Source organism: Nilaparvata lugens, chromosome 4 (assembly GCF_014356525.2).
Source record: "Nilaparvata lugens isolate BPH chromosome 4, ASM1435652v1, whole genome shotgun sequence".
In the NCBI taxonomy this organism is placed as follows: Eukaryota; Metazoa; Arthropoda; class Insecta; order Hemiptera; family Delphacidae; genus Nilaparvata; species Nilaparvata lugens.
Window position 1 is genome coordinate 55,395,213 of NC_052507.1, and position 27,326 is coordinate 55,422,538.

The 27,326-nt window shown below is 33.5% G+C and overlaps 1 protein-coding gene across 1 annotated transcript; it reads left to right on the forward strand.

Annotated features, from left to right (window-relative positions):
* Window positions 1-59: 59 nt before the first annotated feature.
* On the forward strand, window positions 60-27,256 carry LOC111056256 (transcription factor kayak). The gene is made up of 5 exons (XM_039427028.1): window positions 60-428; window positions 21,107-21,293; window positions 22,360-22,559; window positions 23,975-24,268; window positions 24,824-27,256. Exons 1-5 carry the CDS (start codon window positions 309-311, stop codon window positions 25,115-25,117), a joined length of 1,095 nt encoding a protein of 364 aa, XP_039282962.1. The 5' UTR covers window positions 60-308; the 3' UTR covers window positions 25,118-27,256.
* Window positions 27,257-27,326: the final 70 nt, after the last annotated feature.

Sequence of the window (27,326 nt, forward strand, 5' to 3'; positions counted from 1 at the left end):
ATTCGGAGAACTACGATCTCAGTTCGTTGAAACTCGGCTAGCTTCGTTAGAATCGTGACGTCATTGACCAGGTCTGCAGGTCACTCATGACTTGACCGATCTTTACTAATCGTAAAAATAAACTACAGTAGTCTTTTGAAATCGGGTATTGAATGTTATGTCACAGGGTTTGGGTTCACGTTGAAATGTTTTATCGGAACAGCATAATCACACTAGTTTCAATTGATTTTCAAAGGAAAGTGCATTGACAGAGTTGGGTGACCATAGTGTTTATTACTCGATTACAAAATAGATCTACTGTGAACGACATGTTTTCGAATTCGACGAACGCTAAAAAAAGACAGATGGAGAAACTATCCATTTGTCCAACCGATTTTTTAACGAATACCAGTGGCGATCTGCAAATTTCGACTCCAAACAGCCTGTGTGTAAGTACAAAATTATAACCTAAAAAGTGAATTGTTTACAGTTTGTAATACCTAACCTAGAAATTTGGTTAGAAATTTAAAAATATGATTGAAATGTTTAGATTACGTGTAAAATTTTATTGTGAGTAAACCTTTTTTTTATCCAATTATGATATTATTCCTTGGAAATAGGAATCTTTCCTTATTTCTGACATAAATTATTTGTAATTGCGGCCTGTAAGTTATTTTTTTCAAGTTGGAAAGCTTGCATTTTTCAATCTCCATTTTCTTGCTGTGATTCACAAGCTGATAATTATGTTTCAAGAAACGTATTTAAATACAAAAATATAACAATTTTTCTAAAATATTTTGGTCAAGAAATTAGAAGGAGCATAGTTTTCTTTTAGGACTAAGTTTAGCACCAACTATGCCTAGTGGTTTGTAACAAGTGCTGGCTGTATCCCAAGCTTGGCATTAACCATTTCCTCTCACAATATTTGTGATAAAAATGTAAATACGGTATTACTTGGCAAATCAACTAAACTTTATACAGCTGTAGATAATTATGCTAAATATTATACAGACGTAATTGTTGTTAGGCTAGGTAGGATCACAGGTGGCCTTCGTAACAAACTTATTAAATACCTACATTGTTTGAGAAAAAACGCTATGCTAATTTTCATATGTATTTGTGCATTGGATATGACTTACTAAACGTTTGTTCATTAAATCCATATATAGATATCTAAAATATATTTAATTTATATTTGAGCTGATAACTCGATATTGCAATATAGTCTGTTTAAACCTTAGTTTGCAGCATTGCTCTTATTAAGTACACTGATGCAAGATTTCACAGAATCCAGAGATCGTGTGAACTAATTGAATGAGAGAAATAGCATACCGTAATGATTTATTTTTTTATAGATTAAGCAACGTGATCCTATCGTTATTTTGAAATGTCATTGGACATACAGCTCCGTGCTGCAAACTACGTTTGCTTGGACGACAGTTGTCCACAGCCATGACCAATGGTTGCCAGTAATTATTCTGCAAGGCCCGTATCCCGGGCTCAGGCTCAACCAGTGGGATACCAAGGAGCCACAAGTGATGTCCATATGTATTGTGTATAACACACTGGGACATCAGTGGTATCCGGGTACCAACTGGCCTATTAGGATCTGCTTATCCTCTTTTAGGAAATTGTTTTACCATACTAATTTTCCTGGATTGATCGATTTTTAGTCACCTTTCAATCAACTGTATTTATGGTTTTCGTTATGTAATAAATTAGCTCTGTGAATTAATTGTTCAAATTCGCCTTCTTCATTCTGATGACTGATAACAGTTAATTGGTTATCCTAAAAATAATCATGCTCCTATGATAAAAAATCCTCTCTCATCATCATCATTAGGCCTATAGGCTAATCATCCCTTCCATAACCAAGCATGCACAAACCTAGCGCTTTTATGGGAATCATCACATCTTTTGTAAAAAATAATCATGTCCATTAGTAGCCTAAATTGAGCGCTTCTGAAAGAGTAGATTTTCTACGGTTCTAGAAACTAGAGTTTCCAACTAGAAGTTTAAATGAATCTTGAATCTTAGAAGTCACTTGGTTTCTAAATGGATGTGCCCGTAGTGGTGACATTCAATATCACAAAAAGCTATCTCGTTGCATTTTCCATTGCACAAATAACTCAAATTCTTCTATCAAACTCTGTTCTGTATTGTAATCTGATCAGTTGCAAAAGCAAAAATTTAATGAAAATTTGAAAGACAATTTCGTATTATAAGAAGATATCTATCGTTCAACAAATAATCCAAATTCTTCTTAAAAACTCTACTCTGTAGTGAACTTTAGTCGGTTGAAATCTAATCAAATGAAGAATGGACAAAAGTGACCATCTCTTGAGTATTTTTTATCTCTAATTTATTGAAAATCACATTTTCATCTTAGGGAAAGATATCGAGTTGCTTTCACCATTACACAAACAGTTAGATAGCTCTTTAAAACTGTAATCTGCAGTGGTCTCAGAAATCGCAATCAGTTGAAAATTCGAGAGCAAAGTTTGTTTGTAATTTGGCAGAAACCAGTGGAGTCCGGCAAGTTGGAGGAATCTATTTTAGCAAACTGTCTGATTGGCAAACGACCAAAATGCTCTCCTCACACTGCAAATGTGTCTATTTAAAATCTACATTTTTCCAACGCTTCATCGTTATTTTTATTTACTATCAATTTGTTGCCACTGAATGCTATCTGCTTTAAATTGTGGATTTCCCACATCAATTTGTTGATTTTTCTTATCTCCTAATAATTTATGTATCATGCACACTTATTTATTTTATGAACCTTGTCACATCTCATTTATTTATTGTCGGTTAGTATTGTGCATATTTATCATGTTTGATTTATAATTTATTACAGACTATATTGATGTGAAACTCATCATGCACTCCTAGATTTTTTTGATACTCAACAATTTTCAAATTTTATGTAGACTTTTTAGTATTGTAAAATCTTTTGAATAATATCATGCTTGATAATTTGTGACTGCGATTCTCCACTTCTGATGAATTATATCTTTCTCCATTTATATAGGCTATGCTTATCATTTTTATTTACAAAATTACAAGAATATAGTTTCTACATTGATTAATGATTGAAGATCCTCAATTATTCCAATATTTGGCCAAGTGTTTCTCACATTATTTGTCTTTGGTTATTCTCATATTTGAGCTCTGTTAGTCCAATATTTTTCTGTTGTTCATATTGAGTATCTTCTGAGTGCTTTTGAGTTCCTTGTGATTAAATCCATTGAGGGAAAGATCGTTGTTCTTAAATTCCTTCAAACCAAGCGAAAATATACTTGAGTGATTACTAGATTGGTTGGTTTTCATGACATTTTGAATACTTTGCTAATGAGCTGTTATCGATTTTTTCCTCAAAAAGATTTTTTGTAGATTTTATTCTACTCCATAAAAATATCAAGCTGTTTGGTTATTAGGCTTGCTTTTATTTTATTGAATAAAATAATATTCCAAACAAATCATAGATGACCTATGTAACATTGTCCATAACTGTCATGTCACATTCTTGTCCAAATGTAGCAGTTTGCTCAGCTGGGTGTTGAAGGTACTGTATTTCCATTTGCATTGCAAGCAGACTTCCCTCTCGTCAATAATCTTTATATTTTAGGCTCAACTCACACTTACGCGACTCAGATCGAGAAGAGACTCGACTCTAGTCAAGAGCATGTGTTTTATATGGTAACGTCGCGGAGACTAGAATCGACTGTTCTGAGTGTCACCATTTGAAAACATGTTCTCGACTAGAGTCGAGTCTCTTCTTGACCTGAGTCGCGTAAGTGTGAGTTGAGCCTTAAGTGGCTTAATCTTTCTATAATTTTATAAAATCTAAAGAAAATAGATGATGAGAAATTGCATTTTTCCAAATGCTTATCTTATCGATGGGTGCTGGTATAGCATGATTTATTGCAATGATCAGAATTGCAATGAATAACTCATTCATCGGCTAGCTTGGTTGATATATTCTTTAACAAAACAGAGGCATAACAGTTTTTTCATCTCCACAGTGAATTTAAAAAATATCCAATAAAGAACTGGACAGCTATTGAAGCTCCAGACCGGGTTTATGCTCAAAGTTCCCACTATATCTTAGGTAATAATATTTTTCTGTTATCTACCTTACTGGAATCAATTTGAATTTCTAAAAGTTGAAAACCATTTCACAGTACATGTTTTTCAATCTGTCGCAGTTGCCACTTTTTATTCTTCGTACCTGGAAGCTGTGAAAATTCCAAAAACCAATTGCTATACAGTAGTTGTTTTGTCTTTATAGTACCTAGAATTTTGCGAAATACAGATAAGAAAAAACTGTCTTTAGCCAAAGGTGATACAGTGAGATTCACTTCAAACTGACAGCATTCCTTATAAATATCATGAAGGCTTATTATTCAACCAATGCTGATAGTGAGTTGAATCTCACTAAAGGTGATGACCCACTTTGAACAGGGCACTCTTTTAACACGCCATTCGGAAATCCCGTCTTCTTCCTCTCCTTCTCCTCATCCATCTCTTCTTCTACTTCTTCTTGAGTGAGTTTCGTGGAATTATGCGGCCCGTTTCCTGTCTCTTCCGCCGTTTTTATTTTCTTGTTTTGCCGCTTCCACGAATTTCTGTTCATCTTCTTCTCTCTTTTTATATTATATTTTTCTTTCATCTCTTGAATCGTCTGGCGCCGCTATTCACGGGAATTCGTTTCACGGTTCGGAAATCGTTCTAGCTAGTTCCTAATTCAAAAAGAAAGTTCTCATTGTATCTAAAATGAAATTTTGAAAACTGGGTGTGAATTCTGCATAAATCCTGTGATAATTTGCTTAGTAGGCCTACTGTTTTCTATGCAGAATGTAATACATTTTGGCCAATACCTGAGTCTATTAAAAACAGTTTTTATATGAATATCTCAACCCGAGACAAATAATCTTGACTAGATATCTAATCCAATATCATAATTAAACTGTATCTTTACTCTATATCTCAGCAAAAATGTCTGTCGAATGTCACTCTTAAATTTATAACTGATGCAATTTGATATTATCAACTGCCAGTCACTTGTACTTAAAAATCCCTTGTATTGCTCTTGCAGTTGGAAACATTCACAACAATGCTTCTTCTTATATTATTAATTTAAAGGTTATTGTTTTGAATAATTAGTCAGTCTCAATGAGTTCAGACTCCAGACTGAATAATTTCCGTTTAAAAATCACTAGTAAACCTTGATTATTTTTAATCGATTTGAATTTGAATTGATTTCATGGGTGAATGTTGGAATATAACGCCTAATTGTTAATATAAGTTTTTGCTTGTTATACACATAGAAGAGATGCACATTCTGCTATCAATTTTCATATTTTTAATTAGATGATTCATTAAGAATAATTATTATATTGCTTCCCAATAACATTGAGGCGAAACAGCGTCTCTTTTGGCTTTTATCTTTGCTTAATTAGACAGTTTATCCATAATTATCAGAGTAAATTATTTTTATCAAATAACATTGAAAACATGAATTCCTATTTCTTTTAATTCATAATCATTTAGAACTATATTCTAGAAGAAATCAAACCATATCCATGGAAGTGATAAATAATTAATTTCGTTGTTTTTTGAGATAAACTCAAAAATGGAATCCCAGTATCTCTCGCTTCTGCTTTAAATATTATCATTAATAATAGTTTTTTTTTGCTACAAGGAAAACTTACTGTTATTTCTAGTTTGTAGGCTATGTTAAAAACTTTATCATATAAATATTGCGTTGGTTCATTTCCTTTAAAGTAGTCTGGAAATCAAGAGCATTGCAAAGAGTAATCTATCAGAACAATTTTGTATAGAATAGCTATTTCACAATTTTCCCCTATTTACTTGTGTATAGGATAATTATATTGAGATTAAAATGAAAATGAATTATTCTTTGATTTGGAAAAATAAATGGTAGGCTACTTTGATTTTTAATGCTTATGTTAATACAAGATAGTAGCGTTAAACAAGTAAGTGAATATTGAGATAAACATATTTTCAATTAGCATAGTAGGGTGTATGGAATGTTATATATTTTTCCCATACTGAAAGAGAGGAGTTTATTCCAATCTCGTATTATCCTTCTACTTTTTTTGATACGATGGGATCATTTGTGGTATCATTCTATTTTTGTATTATCTTCAATGACTCAATTACTCTCTAAATATTGGCCAATCGGCTCTATAATTTTAGAAACGGATAAATATAATACTATCTAGAGAGGACTAGGAAGTAAAGAATGTAAAATTATACTAGAGAGTAAAGAATATAAATTTATACTCTCTGGAGAGGGCAGGCTGTGTTTGAATTTCGCCTTTCCAGGATTGGCAAGGAAGTGGAAGGCCCTTTTAGGAAGGACTTCGCTGGTTTGGTTGCAAGCTGATCTTATCTATTGTTATCTACTCTATACATATTTAAATTGTATAAGGAACTTACTTTGGTTGGTTTCTGCTCTATTTGATTCTCGATTTAGAAAAATTTTTAATATTGACAAGCAGGGTTTATATTAATTGAAGGAACAAAAATATCAAACTCTCAAACTGTTGAGAGTTGATATTATCTGAGAGCAAACCAATGCCATCTCTGCTTTCCAAATAAATGCCTGCTTTGCTGGCAGAATCAATTAATCATTGGTTCTTATGAAAATTTCACTAATTTTCATTTTAAATGTGTGAACACTCCCATAAGAACCATTGATATTCTTTTTCTGCAATGCAGAACAGAAGTTCATTTGATAGCTGAGCTTTATTTTCCTTCTGTTTAGAACAATAAAGAAGGAACAGTCTTTGTTCAGTCTTATCAGCTGCTTTCAAGGTCAAATCGAACAAACGATTGACCTACTGTCTTCTGTAATGTAGCAGTATTTTTGCTTTTACTAGTGTTGCTGTATTAGAATAATGGATTTAATGTATGTAGTAAAATTATGAAAATTATTGATCTTCAAATTCTAATACATATATTATCTCAATCTCACACATAATATAAATTAGAAAAAGGCCCCCATAATTTTATAGAATCATTTGTTCGCTATATCTATTTTCTCGACAAATAATTAGGCTAATATATTTCGTCTCTCATCTACTATCACTATTCTTCCTTCATAATATTGCTGTTTTAAACTCTGCCATCTTCACTTTTTATAGATCTTCTGTTTTTCTATTAATATGTCTTCTACATCTTCACATTTTGCTTATACTTCTATCTCTGAAATTATATCTTAATCATCACAATTTCTATTCCTCTACTCGTTCCTCCTTTCTCTGTGTATAACTCTTCACTCTTCTAATCCTTCTCTTTCTTGATTGTTGGTTTGATCTTTAGCAAACTTGAAATCACTCACACAATTCCATGTTTAAATTGAACAAAACCAAAATAGATTGTCCTAAATATTATCTAAGCCTTTGTATTGGGCCTTATACACATAGTAAGCTACACTACGGTGTCACACTTTATGTACACATTTTATCTATAGCATGAGATAAGAAAATAGGTTTTTAAGTCTACAGTAGTTTTCTGTATTGTTGTGATAATAATAATAATAATTGTCCTCAGTCTAGCATTGCATCTCTATAGAAATGAAATCGTCTGTACTGAGACTCATTTCATACTGTCAGCATTCCTTATAAATAGCATGAATGCTCCCCATTCAAACAATGCTGACAGTATGAAGTGCATCGTACTATAAATTATTGAAAAGTAGTTTATCTATTAATGGAAAATAAGATAAAGCACGTCCAATGGATATAACCCCCTCCCCCTATCTTTGGTTTCTTCTTTATTTTCCTTTCTTTACTGTTGTTTCTCCTTTGTTTCTCGTGTAAACAAAGAAAGCAAAGACCACGTGGATAGTTGATAAATGTTGGGAAATATTCAATGCTGTATTGTTGCTTTTTTGTCGCGCTGTTGAAATGTTGGAAATTTTTATACCTCCATCCTCTTGCTCTGATTCATTGTTCAGCTCAGTGGTAAGGTTTCAGCTACATTTTTATTCTATTTTTATTGATTGTTCAGTTGTAAAAATATTTGTATCAGGTCATTTTTCCCAAGGCTCTTTTTATTGTCTACTAGCAGGTAACCCGTGCTCCGCCCGCAATGGTTGATTTGATAACTTTACAAACTGAAAACATGACGTAATGAAATCTTGGGAAATATAAAATAGGCCTCCTCGGTTAATTAATAATATTTATGCAAAATTTCAATTTAATCAGTCCAGTAGTTCAGACGTGATGATGCATCAAACATGATTTTCCTATCCCATACGTGTATAAGCCAGTTCTTTCCTTTATTATAGTATAGATTATTCAAGTTTTTGCATTTCTTGTAAGAACCCTGATCTAGTATAATGTGAATATCTCGGGGCGTTTTGTTCAAATTTGTTTTAAATTTGGTGATTTTTCATTCTAACAACAATACAAACATTAGTGAAAACATTTCCCTAGTGGAAGTGATCAATAGAGATTAATAAAAAAAATGTATTGATATCAATAGGTATTTGGGCCAATACACATCAATAGTGTTTATTGGCCCAAATACCTATTGATATTAATACACATCAATAGGTATCCATGGATATCTAATTGATGTGTATTGGCCCAAATAGCCTACCTATTGATATTAATACATTTTTTTTATTGATCTCTATTGATCACTTCCACTAGGGTTATTCACCACTATTTTACTTTTTTCAAAATACAGTACAATCAAAACTTGCACTCATTGAAACTCCAACTTATAGAGTTCATCATGGAAATTTCTCCAATATTACAGCATTAGTGGTTGTTATCAACTTTGCAAAGATAATCTTATATTATTATTAAGAGAGAACAAAAAAAGTGAATTCGTTATACTGATTTGAAGAAAATACTTAAAGTGATTGTGAATTGGAATTAATTCAAGCAGCTTTCTCATTATACTTCCTCAACCATCTCTTCTCCTCATCATCCATTTTTGTATTTTATAAAATGAAAATTGTAAATCTATAAATAATTATTCCATAAAATCTCTATGTTACTCCTCCAATAATCTCCAAGCTTCCCTTTACGTAAATTGTTATATTAAATGAATTTACCTTGTATATAAATAAATAGTTATTCTATGACGGAATATTGTGATACGTGATAACACATTTCATCACACAGTTCAAATATCTTTAAATTCCAGTTTCACTGTAGAGGTCGTTCAAAATTTCCTCATATGATAGCATTGAAACCAGAATTCTATAGTTCTCCTTCACCCTAGATTTACTCAAAAATACCCAGGTAAAAAGATAACAATGAACTCAGATTTCTATAAATTATGTGAGAAGTTTGAAACCAATAAAGATTCACTATAAAGTTTCAAGTCAATTAGATAAAATTTACACCATGTACAGAGATAATGTGGAATAACTAAGGTGAAATAAAAGCGACATTGTCAGTTCCACAATTCACTGCATTAAACTGTACAGTGTACAGTGACAGTGTACTGCACTGCCAGTGTGGAACTGACAATGTCGCTTCTATTTCACTTAAATTAGATAACATTGACCTCAGAGTTCTATAAATAATGTGTGAACATTTATCTCAATTTAGATCTATATTGAAATTCCCAGGTAGCCAGATCCAGATAACATCAAACTCTGAGTTCTAAAAATAATGTATGCAATTTAAACATAATTACGTTGTCTACATTAAATCTAAAATTCTTAGACTACCAGATAACATTGAAATATCAGTTCTATATAATGTGTGAAGTTTGACAAGTTTCAACTCAATATAGATTTATTCTGAAATTCCCTGGTAGATAACATTGAACTCAGAGTTCTATAATAAAATTCTCAGGTAACATTGAACTCAGAGTACCATAAAAAATGTGAAGATTGAATAATATTATCTAGAGTTTCTAGTCCTTTCCTAGCAAATTTCCAACCTTCCAAGTATAACTTGTTTTTGTTTGGCTTTGCGTACGGTGTGGATGAGTCATCGTTGCTTATCAATGGAAAGCCGGTTATTTATAACGGCTGACTGGATTATAATGTAGGGGAAACGGTAATTGACTGAAAAACCGACGAATTCCGAGAGACAATCGGACATTTCTGTTGAAAGAGTTTCGAGAGGCATTTGAGTTCCAGGAGAGACAGTAGTTCGTGGAACTCTCTAGTAAAGTGGCGGAGCCTAGTTTTCTGTTCATTGATAAAAAATTCATTGATCGAAAAAGTAGTTTTGAATTGGTGGGAGATTCGCGTAAATGTATAGTACACACCTGTACTGTTCTGCTAATTATCATTATAATTTTTACGTTATTCTGCTATTTCAAATTTATTCTTCATATTTTTCTCTTCTCCCTTACTCACATATCTGTATTCGAACGATGTTATTATTAGACCTAATGCCTCTACTTTTATCAGTTCTGTGAAATGGAATATATAAGTTAAATATTTTTTGACTGCTTTATCTTAAAACTTCCTTGGATTTTTTTTAGTATCTTTGTATTTTTCACATCTTGACCTGAAAATTCTGACACCAGACATGAGTCAGCCAGGTCACTCGATATTATTATTATTATTATTTACATCTTGTGTTTCACTCTAAATATTCCTTTCCAGTTTTCTTCTATTTTGTTTGTATTCAGGAGGTAATTTCTTTGTAGAAACTTCAATCTGTGTTCCTATAGCCCTCCTTTGCTTTCAATCTTCTACTTCTTTCTCCTTGTCCTTCTATTCTTCTTCTTTTTTCATGTTTATTCTTGCTCTCCACTTTTTTCCTAGTATTCTTTTCATTCTCCCAATATTTTCAAATATATTTTGTTTGTCCTATTCCCTTATCTTTTCTCTATTATTCTTTTTCTTCTGTATGTCCTTGCTTCTCTTTTGATTCGCCTCTACTACTTCCATTGTCTTTGTACTGCAGAAATTCTATTGAGTCGCATTTTTTATTGTTTATTTTCTCATTTGACGTGTTACTTCACCATCTCTTCCTTAAATTTATTTCTATTCCCATACCAGGTCTTAGTATTGTATAGGCTATAATTATTATATAGAGCTTAGGATAACCTAATGTCTATTGTTGAATAAGTGCACTTGCAATCGAAAAGTTCTGTCCAACTTCCATAACATATTCATTTTTATCTGAAGTAGGCTTCAATATGCTTCAAGTTGAGTGAATTGTATGTTTCTAATTTCTATTCACTGTCGACATTTCTTATAAAAATAACACCAACAACATATTATCCCATATCCCATGGCTGACAGGTTGAAGTGAATCTCACTTTATCAAGCGAGCGTAGCGCACCTACCATCCATTCTCAACCCACGGTTTGTTGGTCTCTCTGGTTCTGGTCTGGGGCAATAGGGAGTTCCTGGAAGAACTTTCACGCCTTGGCGCAAATAATAGGCGAATGACGTCATTGCTCAGATGACGTCAGCCCGGTGACCTTCGCTGGCGCCGACCGATTTGTTGCCGGAAGGAAGCTCCCTTGATACGCGTGTCAAGTTGTTGTGTATCATGTTGGAGTAGTGTGTGATGAGTCATAGGTATTTGTACACAATCATGAGAAAAGTTGAATGAACGCTGGTTTAGTGGAATTTGTATTAATGTGGTGATTTTATCATAAAGATGTGATTATAAATGTATGTGGTCAATACTGAGGGTTGATGGAGAGTCCTCCCTTTTTTTAGTTACATTTGTATACCGTATAACCCCCTACTTTGTATTATTTTGTATTCTAATGAGAACCAGCTTTAGCTCTTATGCCGTTTTCAACTAATTAGTCTAACTCTAACTGAATCTGAAAAAGCATAAAATATTATGTAACACATGCTAAACGTGAATATTCTTTCCGATTCAGTTTAAGTTTATTAGAGATTGATATTAGTTAATCAAGAAAAAATGATCAATCACATGATTGAGGGATGTAACAAATAACACAAGCGCCTATATTCAATGCTAAACTTCCCTACATTTTGTTTCAAAGGGAGATTAGGCCCCATGTCCATCTCATTTTACTATGACAATGCACTGAAAACCATTATCTTTCCAATTCCGAAAAAAGTACATAATTTTCTGGTCTATAGAAGTAGATAGTTTCTAGGATTCTTCCATGTTAACCTCATATAGACCTATTGTCACGTTCAGTTTGAAACTCCAAAGTTTAATATTCTATCCTAAAATGTCTGCAAGGATATTCATCACTCGATAAAGCAAGTATATGGTAACCATAATCTTTTAATTCTTCATTCAAACTTGAATGAGCATGACTGAAGATTCTTTCATTGTCAACATCATACCTCAGTCAAGTCAAGTTTTATATGATGGACATCCACTTGAGTCTAGTGAGCCACCTATAACTTGATGTTCTTTATCTACTCTCCGGTTCAATTTTGTGAAATTTCAAAATTAATAATTCAAATTCTTGTAGATTACCGATCTCATTCAGGACTCAACATCATCAGAAAATTTTATCACAAAGTAACATTGGTATTTTTTGCTTCCTATAAACCCCATTATTCTATAAAAGTAAGTTACTACGGTTTAAAGCCCTGCTTCCCTCTGAATAATGCATGTTTTGCTGAGTGGAAAAATGATACCATTGGTTAGGTATAGGGTATTCACACATTGGGAACTGCAAATGTGTCAACTCCCACAGGTGGTCTTCTATGCTCAACGTAACATAGATTCATCGAAGTGTAGGGCTTTAGGTTAAACACTCTACACTCGACTTATCAACATTTCCGAGTTCACTGTGTCTCAAGTTTTATTGCTTGGAAGTAGTGAAACTATCACCATAGGTCAACAAAACAGCGACACAGACTTCTGTATCAAACGCGTCCTCACGTATCACTTTCACATTCTTGTGTATCAAGGCAACTGAGCATCCTGTTGTGAAGCAGCTGGTGGGAGACACCTCTAGTCTACCAACACCTTGTCATCATGAAGCGCATTTCTGTCTATTAGCTCTCGCGAGAAGGTGTGTTGTCGAAGTTTGAAAATCACACAAAGTTTGGTGCTTTTGGAGTTTTGTGCCAGTGATAGTTGTTCCAGTTTTAGTTCTCTATGTCTCAATTAGTGCCATTGGTTGGAGGAAATAGCTACGAGAAGGAAGACTACCAATTTGCTACAATGTACACGGATTCAGCCTACGCACGCACCAAATCGCTTATGGCAAGTTGTTATTTTAAACTTTCACACTTGAGTTAGCTGTTGTATTTCGTTAGTCAGATGTATTTGTTCAGTTTGTCTATAGTCAGGTCGCCAATACTATGCATTAAAAAAGTTTTTTTAAGTTGATTTTAATTTCAATTTTTATTGTCTTGTATTGATGAAATCAAAGTTGGTGAGATTCACTTCAAGCTGTCATTATTCTTTATAAATATCAACAATGCTTTTTATTCAACTGATGCTGTCAGTTTGAAGTGGATCTCACTGTAGCTGGTTTTTTCTTTGCAAGTTCATGAAGTTATGGTGAGTGGGGGAGAGGGGCATCCCTTGATATTTCTGTTATTTGGATTTTAAATCACTCTATATTCATTCCTCAGTTTCAAATTAGATTCTTTCAATGCTAAATGTTATGTCTATGGTTATTCATCTGTGTTTTTGTTTGAAATTATTGATGTATTTCAAAAGATAACTAGAGTCCCGACTGTTGGCATGATGCCCTGATTGTTCACTGTTGACATGGGTTGATAGTTGTTTATGTTTTCAATGCAACCTGTTCCCTAGGAAAGTTATTGTTCTCGCTTTCCAGGTACTTTTATTGTTCCCATACGTATACCATTCACCCCTCCTCCCCACTTCATTATCAATAATTCTTTCCACCCACCCCTACCGTCCCTTCCTTCGGTATCATCTCCGAGAATAGTTCAAATCTTGATTTTTCAAAAAATATCATAGGTTTAGTCTTCTTCTACACGAAATCCATGGACACGTGTACAGTAACTTGAACACGTGTATGGTGAGAGTCGAATAGATAAATGGCAACTGATCATACCCATGTATCTATCAATAGATTGTATTATAGAATACATTCCTTGGGTGCACCATCTTCGTGGAGCTCAGCTACATCATTATACTTTGCACACGTTTAATTGCTTTGAATCTTCCTAATATATATCTCTCGTTCTTATCTCAGTGTCGATCATTCTTGAAAATAACTTTATGCCAATTGTCTAGATTATCTCAACTATCTTAACCAATCATCAATACAAAAGTTTATTTCATTGTTTGCATCACATGTCCAATCAATGTGATCGTTGATCAAATCTCCTATCAACAATACTGCATTCAGTCAATCATCAAAACAATCAGCATCATCAATCGACTGAAGAAAGCCGAGCTGTCAAGAACAATATGCTTAATAATTATCATCTTGTGACTAGCAGCACTCTCCAACTACAGTAATTCATAAATCAATTTGAACATGTTTTTAACGACATAGCAATAACATTTCAAGTAAAAAACAGCAAATTGATTCTTCAACTAGCAGCGTTCAGTGAATTTGAAGAGTTGATACAATAATTCAGTTCAGATTCTAATAACTTGAGTTAATTTACTGAGAAAAATTTCTAGACCAGTTTCCACGCTTGAATTTCTTCTCATTGCTCAATTATTATTTAAAGATACTTCATAAAGGTCAAAACACTGTTCTATTGCGAATCGTATGTGATTCAAGGTCGACCACTCTTCAATAGACAAGTGGTTCGAATCTGAATTAGCACTTGTCAAAGTGTATCGTGTTTGTATCATTGCAAATATAATAAAGTGTATCAAAGCAAGTGATGCTAATGAAACGGGTCTTGAATTTGTATTTCGGTTTTGTTTTAATGCATCATAGGTGATGCATAATCGATTATGATACATGTAATGATGTGTAGCTGATAATATTCGTATAGTGATATCCACTCTGCAATATCAGCATTGTTTGAATTGGAAGTATTGATGCTACTTATGAGAAGGAAGAAAGCTGACTTGAAAATGAATTTCACTGTAGGTATATCATCAATCTGTATACTGAACTATATCTGAAGAGTATCGTCTAGGAAGAGGAAGCTCTCAGGTTGCTAGGAAATCTGCTAGAATCTAGGAACTATTTTTAGATGCAAGAATCGGGAACATCCTTCGGAAAACCCAGAACCTCTTGGCTCGTCTGCTATTGGTTGGGGATTCCCGTTCGCCATTTTGTTGTTAGGCAATGGACAAACGAGTTTGCAGTATTTATGTAACAATATTGATGAGCTTCAAAGCCTGTTGGCCATTTATTCCACTAAACACTGGTAAACCCGTTCAAAACTGAAGTTAATCAAGGTTGGTTTTATATCTGAATTTGATTTATTCTGATATCATTGCAATTTATTGGTAATTTTGTCAATAACCGGCGGGTTGCTGGATTCAAGAAGACATCATGTTCTGTGTTCAATGTGGTGTGTTCAATTCTGTGTTTATTATTTCAGCATGAAGAACTAGAATAATACGTATCAACCAATGTACCTAGAATCAGAGAAAACTACTATAATATTGTATCAATGTACTACTATAATGCTGTATTCTGTGCTAGAATACAACATGTATTCTAGGTACCTTGGTATCAACTATTTTGTTCAACTATCAACTATTCATCAATAACATTAAAGCAAGCTATTCTCAACTTTTGATATTGGCTTTGATTTCAGTTTATTTAAATTTGAACTGTTTTCATTTTTGAGAAATGATAAAAGATTGAAGGATTCAAGAGAAGGAAGGAAGTGATCCAATGATAGAATTCCATTGAATTATTTGGTTGACGTGTTATTACAATGACATGTGAGCTTATCTCACTTCAGTTCATATTGAAATTAACACTTGAATGGATTTTAACAGAGATTCGATTGAAATTGCAAGAATGGAGCTCGTAGGTTTTAATTCAATTCCAATAGCATGTGCATCTACAATTTCAATAACTGTACTTGGTTCCTTCCTTACATGTTGAACTATCTATAGTTCGATTTTGGGGAAAAAATCAAGTTAATTATAGAGTTCACATTATAAAATCATCATCTTCAAAACAATTTTTATCTAACTGAACTGAAATTGGTAAATTAAATAGTCATTTTGTCTTTGATAATTTTTCATCTTACGAATCAACAGTCTCTCTCCATCAATTTTCTAAAAAAATCAATGAAAAAATGCATTAATTTCATCCAAGCAATTCGTTTGAAATATAAAAACACAAGAATTGATAGACAATAGAACATAAATAAGCTCAATATCACTTTTTAGAACTTTTAAACCGTTTAGAACAAGAAAAAAAACTGTACGACATTTAAAACAATAAATCCATCCAACCAATCTCATTTACATGATCTGTGCTCTACAGTAGAACATCAAAAAACTCTCACAAATAATACAACAGACAGATAATGGAAGTAGTATAGTGAATGTTGAATGTTAAGCGTTGACATCACTTATTCGTTATACAAATACTGACAGTTTAAAATGAATCTCAGTATAGTAGGATTTTCCGCATTTCCACGCAATGTTTTCGCTCCTACTGATGATTTGTGTTGAGATATATAGATTGAGAGAGAGAGAGAGAGTGAGTGAGAAAGTGTCTGTAAGAAAGAGAGAGAAGAAGTGAGAGAGGGAGTGAGAGAAAGAGAAATAATAAGAGAAAGAGGCGATGGGTTTGGAAGGGACGAGTAGTTGTATAGTAATTCACTTCACTTCAACGGTCAGCATTCCTCATAAATAGCACCAATACTTTACTTCCAACCAATGCTGACAGTTTGAAATGAATCTCACCGAACTTATGGTCGAGGGGGGAGTAGCTTTGTTATCTCGAGGGGGGTCATTGGTGAGGGGGGAAGGTTACCAATGACGTCACAAAGTGGGGAACTCCCAGCTGGAGTGCAACTGAGCGAAGTATTTGAAGTTGTTGTCAGTTGACTTGCGCGTTTCCTTCGATTTTCCTGCAAGTGTTGTCAGTTATCAGTTGTCAGTCGGTGAGGAAGCGTGGACCACTTGTTGCCTCAACTTGTGCAATATTCACCTCACTTGTGCTGTGTTCTAGTTCTTTCTTTGTTCCGATTGGGACATCGTTGTTCTGTGTTACTTCCGGGTGTACGTGTGCTCTAGGTGTAGATTTCACAGGTAATTGTTGAGTTTTTCTAGTATTTTATGTAGATCATTCAAACTGAGTTATTATTACGGTGGTGTTGTGGTCTTGGATCTATATTTCTGTTGATCGTATTGTTTTGAAACCATCTATGCTCGTGTGATGCCTGGATTTGTGTGTTTAAATTGTGGTTCGCTTTGAAAATTGTTGTGTTTTCTTGTTTAAAACGATCAAACTTAGTTTACCTTACTCTAAGAATTTGAATTTATCTACAATTCAGTATATTTTAATGGTATTGTGGTTTTATCTACAATATAATATTCAGAATACCGATTCAGTCAACCGCCGACACAATTTCAAATACAGTCAACCTGTTTCAATAGAAACATAACGTTTGTTGTAAATTTTGTAAAATTTAATAATTCTATAATTAATCGTACTGTAATTACAATTTTCCCGTTCTGATATTGGATATATCAAGCTCTACCATTTTTAGTTTTTATCTATTCATAAATATTAATGGCTGTTATTGAAACACTATGTGGAAATTGGTGTTTTTGTAGAGACAGTATTTGTTTATTACAGCTTGTAGATTACCTTGTTGATATTATGGACACTCTTCAAATACCTGTTTTGGTGAAAATTGTAGACCTATCTTCAATAAATTTTAAATAATATTATTTATGAATTTGACCATAGCCTATATTATTACAGTCACGACATTGGTAGCTAAAAATGATGAAGGAAATGAGTCACTGATTAAAAATCACATAATCGAATATTTTACATTTCAGACGTCGTAATTAATAATTTAATGTGTGAATGATGTAGTTTCATGTCTACGGGAATATTGACCATTATTTCGGCTGAATAATTATAACTATTGGCTCACCAGTAGAATAGAATTTGATAGAATTGATATATTCAATAATAATTTTGATTCAACAGTAAGGAAAATAGATACTAGATACTATCATAGAGATTATTTTTGTTATTTCTTGTCTTCTAGTTTTGAAATACATCCTCAAATGACTCCCTACTCATGATGCGTTGATGCTATTTACCTGTCTCAAGTGTCAATTGAAGAGGTAGTTTCCGGTGTTTTAAAATTGAAATGGAAAACATATAATTGTGCCATTTCAAGCACTGCTTATACCACATGCATAAATACTTCAAGACTCAGTTAGGTAAAGATATTCGATTAACTGATGATAACAGTCGACGGTTTAAATCCCGCCAAGTATGTGGTTTTTTATCAACCCACGCACAAATATGTCAGCTTATTTGGGTATCACACTGAAAGAAACATGCTACCTTCTATTAATTCCAACACATTTGATCTCCATACAATTATATAAACGACACTCCAACTCTACAATAAGTGTGGAAGGTTTTTGTTTTTATCTGTTGTTTCAAGCATTATCATCCTAATTCAAAATGTCCGCCTCTTTTTACTCATTAATTTCCTCGCATGTCAGCTGCCATGTCAAATGGAGACAGAGGGTCTAGACCTAGGTTCACTGTACTTGTGGTACTATTGATTTTGGAATTACCCTCCTACGCTGTGAGGGGGTGTGTATACCTTCCCCCCACTCCGTAGGTCAGTCCACCCTCATAGTAACAACTGTCTCAGTGATGGTATCGATTGAAGGGGTCTCGTTTCTTACTGCCCTTCAAAAAGTGTTGTGCAGGGTGCCGGGGAAGTCACTGTGCAGTCTCAAGTTGTTTCTACAAGTTTTTGTTTTTACTTACCTATTGTTCAGGATGTAGCATTATGGGGTGTAGCTGTATTGTTTGTTGCCAAAGATGATCTTCATCCAGTATTTATTAAGTATTCATCCTGCATTTATGGTATTGAGTCCAATCTTTTAAAAATTCAGTAGTCATGTTGTATTGGAAAAAGGCCTTCCTACAGACCAGACATGTACATAGTACTGCGAGCTAAGCGGTAATTCTATTTGTCTAGAGTATGGAAGTCCTTTTCCTTCTCTAAAGGTTTTCTAAATTGCACATGAAAGCCCTCCTGAAACAAAATACAACATTGGATTTATACTTTCTGTTAGTTTTGTGAAGTATTCTGTTACTTACGTCAAATAATTGAAAAGTCACAAAGATGTTCTACAATCAAGTAAGTTTCAAATGGACAAAACTTTTTGTGGTTGTAGATTTGAGTTAGATATAATATCAGAAAAATAACTACAGTTTTAATTTGATGGATTATTGTCGTATATCTTTTTGACCAGTGTGTACTTAGGCCTATACTGCTGTCTACTACTGTCTCATATTACTGTTCCTGTTTTACAAGACTTCCAAACTTTCATGAATAGATCCTTATATGAATTTCAATTCAATTTCAGAATTTTAATTTGATGTAGCATTGAATTCACTTCAATAATTCCAGTAGCTATGTAGCCTAATACAATTCAAAGTTCACAAAAAGTAAAGCTAAATTTACTGTCCTATATTGTTCCTCCAATTTAAATCTAAACTATTTTATTGACTCTCATCAATTTAAAATTAATAAATTCTATATCAATCATTTCCCTGACTTTGAGTTGTCTATACAAGATTCATAAGTTTCTCCAAATATTCTATTCAAAATTAATAAATTTATGAATCATACCTCTGATGTAGCCTGTACAAGATATTCATAGTTTTTTTAAAGACAATGCCCGGCATCATATAATTCTAATTTAATTGTCAAATTCTAATAATGGCTTACGAAACTTGGTTTGGATTAGGCTAGAAACCGACTCCTAACTTTAAATACCCGGCAAATATTGTAGTGCACCAGTTTGACAATGTGTGGGAGCGAGGAAAATGTACATTTATCAGTGGATTTCGCTGAAAGCATGGCTATTGCGTCATCGGTTGTAGGTCCGTGTCAAGAGCTAAACAGGCGATGACTCATACCTGAGGCGCGCGGTCTCTTTCAAATCGTGCAGCGGCATTTCCGTTTGTGTATCGCGAGAGAGTGAGAAACAGTGAGTGTGAGAGGAGAGTGAATGAGAGAGTTTAACCGGAGCCAACCTAACCTAGGCCTCTTCTTATGCTCTTGACTCTGTACTCGTCATTGTTTTATTATTCTCCTCTTGCAGTAGTGTACTAAATACATATCACTTGCACGTCTTGGGAAGATAGTCGGCATTCTTGTAGGTTGTCAAGTTGAAAATTGTTGAAATTTTTTCCTGTGTGAGTTTTAAATAATTATTGTTAAGTGGGGTTTGAAAGATTTAATTGACTATTATTTATTTATGGATCTACATCCATTTAATTATATCAGTTATTCAAGTAAATGACAGACTAATAATACAATACCATGATAATATGTGAATAACAAGGATTGACAAATTCTTGGGAAATAATTTATTACAGTACCTATGTGTCTCCTATCCCATTCGTGAGATTAAATGCCTTTTACATCCATCATTTTCACCTTTAAAATTTTTCAAAATTGAGGCACGTGTAAACTTATAAACTAGTAAATTTGAATAGCAGTTTGTAAATTTGTAACTATTTCGACAAATACTTGTCAAAAGTGTTGATGATTTCAGGTATTGCCATGGAATCAAGGAATCTTCCATATAAACTTGTATTAGTAGTTATTTTTGTAGATTTATCCATCATGTATGATGATGCTCCTACTTGTTTTTCATTTCTACATAATTGTTCATTACATTATTGATTTTTTTCTGTGTAATTAAAAAGTATTATTAAAAAACACTTCACTCACAAGGGCTACTTTTTAACAAATTAATAAAAACAATATAAAAATCTTGAAGTACCCTTTATTTTTTAAAAGCTTTAAAAAAGTTCAACAATTAGTTTCGACCCTAACTTAGGTCATTTTCAAGTTGAAATTTCAACTGACCTAAGTTAGGGTCGAAACTAGTTTTTGAACTTTTTTAAAGTTTCTAAAAAGTGAAGGGTACTTTGAGATTCTTATATTGTTTTTATTAAAATGTATTATTCTATGTTATGTTTTATTTCTATTTCATCACAATTTTAACCTTTTTCTTTTGTGTTTTGCCGACAGTTGGACGGCCTAAACTGCGGCATCCCCACCCGAACCACCCCCACGATAACACCGACGACGCTGCGCAACATTGAGCAGACCTTCCTGGAGCTGCAAGGGGGGGCACTGCTGCAGGGGGTTGGTGAGGGCGACCCCCATCAGGCCGGGTTCATGCCACCCGTCATACAGCCGCCGCTCAGCACACAAGGTATGCTATGTGATGTTAATGCTTTATTCTAGTTCTATCTAGTGAGATCTAAGTTATGAAGTCAGTACAAATTATAGGAAGACTGTGTTAACAATTTTACATCGCCTTCTATAGTAGATAGCTGTGATTCAAGTTATTATGGTAATCTTATTTATTATATCAGTTGATTTTTGATAATGATTATAATAATTATTAATGATTTTGATATTTATTGATTTTTTTAATAATGATTAACTCAACTATACAGTATTATATTCACCAAGAAAATATATCTTTTCATGATTTAATTGAGGTGTAATAAGAGGGGTCCCAAAAAATACATCCTATACAAACATTGACAGTGAACGTGAACAGAACAAAATAACGTACATCTATTAATCTTACTGGTATTGTAGTTTGATGTTTCACTTGGAACACATTTACTGAAATTGTAAGTCCATTTTAAAACATTGGACGAAAATATTAAGTAATGGTTCACCTGTAAAATTATGATCAAGATAAATTTATTCTTGGATACTGTATTTTGGTACTGTAGTTCATCATATTTCTATACAGTCTACAAGCAATTTGGCAACGGTAAGGAGGTAGAAAAAGATAGAGCTACCTGCGTTGTCTGATGACAGACAAGAAGTTAATCATGTGCTGACTTTTTAACGTGAATATCACTATAGAGTATAGACAGTTCACTAGGGATTAGTAATAATGTAACAATATTAATCCCAGTCCCTCAACAAGTTATATATCAAAAACGTTTCCGGTCATTACACTGCTATCAATCTTCAGTTAACTGTTCAGTTCAATTAGATGCTGTGACAATTCCATGCCGTTTTATTCTCTGTAATAACTGTTCAACTCGTTTACCATTCTTGATATTGTTCTTATTGTTTACAATAAGAGTTATTTATTCATTCATTCCATCAGAATTACACAACTTCTAGAAAAGTACCACAGGCTGAAGCCCAAAACGGTTCCAATTCTAATTCATACAACAGTCCAAATATAGCTAGGTTATATGTCACCTTCGCATTTAGTGTGAGTTAGTTCAATATTTGTTTCGTATGTGCAGGTAGCAGCGTTTTCATGAACCTGGTCGATACGAAGAGCTGGCAAGGAGGCACCACTACACTAGTGACCGACGCACCCGCACCCGCAAACACGCAAATGTTGCGCAACATCACGTCATCGTCGGTCAACACCCCCACCACCACCCCTCCACCCTCCACCCGCAAGAATGTCGGGGGTCGCCGGCCCAACAGGGATAATTCGGTTAGTTGCAACTTGTCAAATAATAAATTAGTTCTTTGTAGGCTACATCTAGGGACTAAAGTACCTACTCATTTTTCTCCTTGATAGTAAATGTTGCTGCACTATATTTTTAAAGATTTTTTAAATGTTGAACTTATGGATATCATTTATAATGTTATAAACATGATTTATCATATATCAGTGCATGATTCATGATTAATAGCCTTTCCAGATTTCATTGTCCAGTAGATGGACTAAAACTTGGCTTGAATTATTTCAATTGTTCGAAAGAAGATATAATCAATTTCCATTCTTCTAATAATACTATTATAACAACATTGAATTTCTCATTAAGTTTATTCTCTATTAAATCACATAGACAACTGTAAAATGACATAAATTCTATGAATACATCACTCTTTTCTCATTGATTACATGCGCACAAAAACAATTGGATTTTTTTCTATGACACCTTGCATTTTTTAACAAAAGACGGATGACTCATTACTTCCTGACTTATCGCTTATTATGTGTGTCTCTGTCATTTACTATGAGCTCATCTTTATTTGCGCTATTGCATACTGAAATTATGCTATAGTGAGATTCCCTTCAAACTGTCAGCTTTTCTTATAGATAACATGACAGCTTCTGATTCGACAAATGCTGTCAGTTTAAAATGGAACCAACTATAGAAACGTTGATTATTCGTGTGTCGCAGTACAATAAAAATGCGATTAATTTATCAGTTTTTGTAGAATTTTATGATGATTCATTCAGTTGCTGTTAGTCATGTAATTCGTTGATAAAAGACAAGACGGTCTTATCATTTTCATGTCAACATACTATTTTGATAAAAGAATGAGTGTATGAGACGATTTATCATGAATAGATGAAACGTTTTATCATAAGTGATTCAATTTGAATTGCTCCTAGATTAGGAAAGGTATTCCTGTTGCGATGTACAATTCACACTCATAACTCTATATTAAATTATCTGCCAAAAACATTTTAAAAGGTTTATTCTTAGTTGAATGAGTACGTAAATTGCATTATGTATTCTATCTGTACTTAACCATACTACTATTATTTTTACATGATCCACATTCATTATTTTAGCTTAGTAGGTATAAGACGCTCAATTGCGTCGTACTTTTCAATTTATTTCTTCTTAATAAAGTTGAAAAACCGGTACATTGATTTTCCAATTTTTACAGAAAGGACTGACTATATATGAATAAAAATCAGGGGGATGATCAGTTTTGGGTTGTGCCTTCCCGAACTATTTTAATGAATAATAATTTTGTATCTTGAATCAACAAATGAAATATATTAAATGAACATTAAAATCAATTGACTAGCATGGGCTACTTTTAATATTTCAAATAAAGGGTACTTTGTGTTCTAATAGATAAACATTGTTTGTCGTTGTTGTATAGGAAACCGAAGACCTCGAATCGAAGAAAATGAATTTGCAGAGCGAAATCCATCAGCTGCAACAGGAGAAGGAGGAGCTGGAGCTTCTGCTGAAGACACACGAGCCGGTGTGCCGACTGCTGAACGCCGGGTCGCCCGTCGATGTCAAGCCCAAACTGGACATGGTCGCTGCTACTGCTGTCAGGCACGAGATGTCAGCTGCTGCTGCTATCAGGCACGAGATGTCAGCTGCTGTTACTGCTGCCAGACAGAGTATGCCGGCTGGCAGACACGAGTTGCCTGCTGTTCTTAGACAGGTATGTATTTGCTAATTGTTATTTATTTAATCTTGCACAAATACAATAGTCCAGTCAGATAGTTATTTTTCAGGAAAGATCCCCGAAAGAAATTTTTCTTCGGTTTTATATGAATGTATTTTATTCTTTTATTGATTCAATAATACAAAATTATTATTCAACAGAATTTGGTGGAGGATCAAGAGGCACAGCTCAAAACTGTTCCAGAAAATAGGTCATGAAATATTCTGGAATATAGGAATATTATTATTATTATTCGTCCAATTTACCACCCACGGAAGGGGAATTTGGATATGTCGATAATATGTATTCAAATCATATGAAATATTATGAATATTCAGGAAAATATATTTATGAATATAGGTAATAATAGTCCAGGAAACAGGTTATGTTTTCTCCACTTCATTTTGGGGCGCTGAATTCGAATCTGAAATTTGTCATATACGAAAAAATTGTAAATTTCTATATTCAAAGCTATGCATCTCGCTGATTGTGATTTATGTATCAATTTACTGCCACTTGCAAACCAAATTAATGATTATATTGTTGTTTCAGCAGGAAATGCCAGCAGGCCGCCACCAAATGCCGGCACCCCAGCAGCCGGGCCCCCCCAGACCGCGACCTACCAGCCTGCCAGTTGTGCCCAACTTCGGCCGCCCCAAGGAGGCTGTGCCCATTTCGACGCCCACGTCGGGGGTCAACTTCAACTTCGACTCGCTGATGGAGGGGGGCACCGGCCTCACCCCCGTTTCGGCCCCCCTCGCCCCCTCCTGCTCCTCCCAGCAGCGCAGTCAGGCGGCTGATCTGCAGAGTCCTGTTTCGGTCAGCGCCGAACTTGTGTCGCTGTGAATCGGGCTCAGGGGAAGAGCGCTAGCTGTGAATTGAGCTGCCATCGGCCACAGAGAAAGAGGGTTAGTTGTGAATGGGCCTTGGAGACTGGCCTCCGAGTCGGCAAAAATAGAAATGAGCTTGCTGTGGACAGGGCTGAAGATCACTTTGTGCCATCACAGTAACTGTTGTACTGTTGAACAGTAATAAAACTGTTGTTATCATGTAAGGTGCATTTCAAAACTAAAACGCTCTGGTTAGCTTGGTATATAAAGTAATATTTATAAATTTAAATATGCCTACAACCATCCTCGATGTATTCAAAATCGTTGAATACTTTTTACTTTCATTTATTTTGTAGCTACTTCTTGGTTATAGGATTCATCAGCAATACTTTCATACAGAGCAGTTTAATTATCTTGATATACATGCGTGATAGACCAAAATAGCTCAATCATCTGCATAGTAAAAGGTTGTAGAAGAAACAGAGGAATATTTTAGTACCGTTCCAATTGAAAATATTTAGATAGAATACTGCCGAAGATCGCAGTTGCTATGGCTACTATGCCAAACCAGAGCTCTTTTGCAGTGAAATGCTCCAAAGTAGGCTGGATCAATTGTGCAGGATCAACGATGTTTTTTGTTTGGATAATAGCATCGAGTATCAACAACAAAAAAAATGTATTTGTGTTTGCGTATCCTATAGTTCCACTTGATATTAGACTAATAAAGTTCATTTGAGTTCAGTCGTACTCGAAAGTGGATTAATAGGCCAATATTATTTCTATATAAAAGCGGAATATATTGTTTTAAAGCGCATTTTGAAAGTATAATTTTATATTCGTAAAAATTAAAACTGTATTTAGAAACCTTGAGTATTAGTATGCATTATTAAATCACATAATCAAACAATGATCAGATGTCAATTGCTCAGATAACTTTCATTTAGAATAATAACTATGAATGAGCAATATTGAAATATTAGCAATACTAATTGTAATTTTTAGTAATGTATTTAATTTTCTGTTGAAACTAGTAGATTGCTGCTCAGAAAACTAGAAATACCATTAACATCACTTGACTAGTCCTGAAGCAATAAAATTACAAGCAATACATCGGGTTTTTGTGAAAAAAACCGACTTATAAGTTTTTAATTCAACTTGACTTTAAATTTTATTCATCGTTGATAGCTGTCCAATTGATCATTTATTGATAAATGGATTATTGAAATTTCAATCAGCAATAATTTGGCATATTATTTCAAATCCAAATAGATTTTATATACGTATTTTAGTATTTCGTAGTTTTATTTTTTGTAGTGTTGAAAATGTATATGTATAACTAATTCTATTTATTGTAAATTGTATTTATAATAATCTTATATTGAAGAGTTGAAAATTTCTCAATTTATCTGTGATCATAATTAATAGCTAAACGTAAGAATATATAAGAAAATTAATATATGGTGAAATATTTTATATATTATGTATTTCTGTGAATGCAACAAAGTGTATAATAGTATAGAAGACGTACATTTGCCCGTTCATATATTTAGGTTGCTTCCGAACCTAAAGATTCTTTTTTATGAGAAATTTTTGAACATCATTTATTTGTAATCAATAATTTATAGTATTCAACCAAAGTGCACTTGGAAGATTTCTCTGTATAATAAATTGATTTCAAAAACATTATTAAATCAATCTAAATAAATTTCAAGTGTTTGAATCCATTAAAATAAATTTAAATTACAACGTTTGTAATAATTGTTCCATACATGTCTATCCGTACTCAACTTATGGATGTAATTTTGTAATGCATGAATCGAATACTTATTATTTTCATTGTTACTATGAACTAATATTATTATTTCATTGATGTTTCGATAGTTATCTTATTTTTTACTTTCGTATGATATTAGGCAATACTTGAATAGCAGCAGCACACCAATATTGGCCTATTCTAAGCGTATGTACTGCTCAATAGCCTATAATTTGTACCACACACCAATTAATAATTCAACTTTTATATTAAATTATGAGATTTTTATAAAAATAATGTGTCAAATTAATCTATTTGGAAGGAATTGATTGATATGTGACTCATTCAAGTGTATTTTTGAAAGAAAATTAAATCGTTCAGTATTTTGTAACTACTTTTAAACTCTGTTGATTTTTTAAATATTAAAACCCTACTAATCCTTCTGTTTTCCTCTTGAAATTTCTATGAAAAT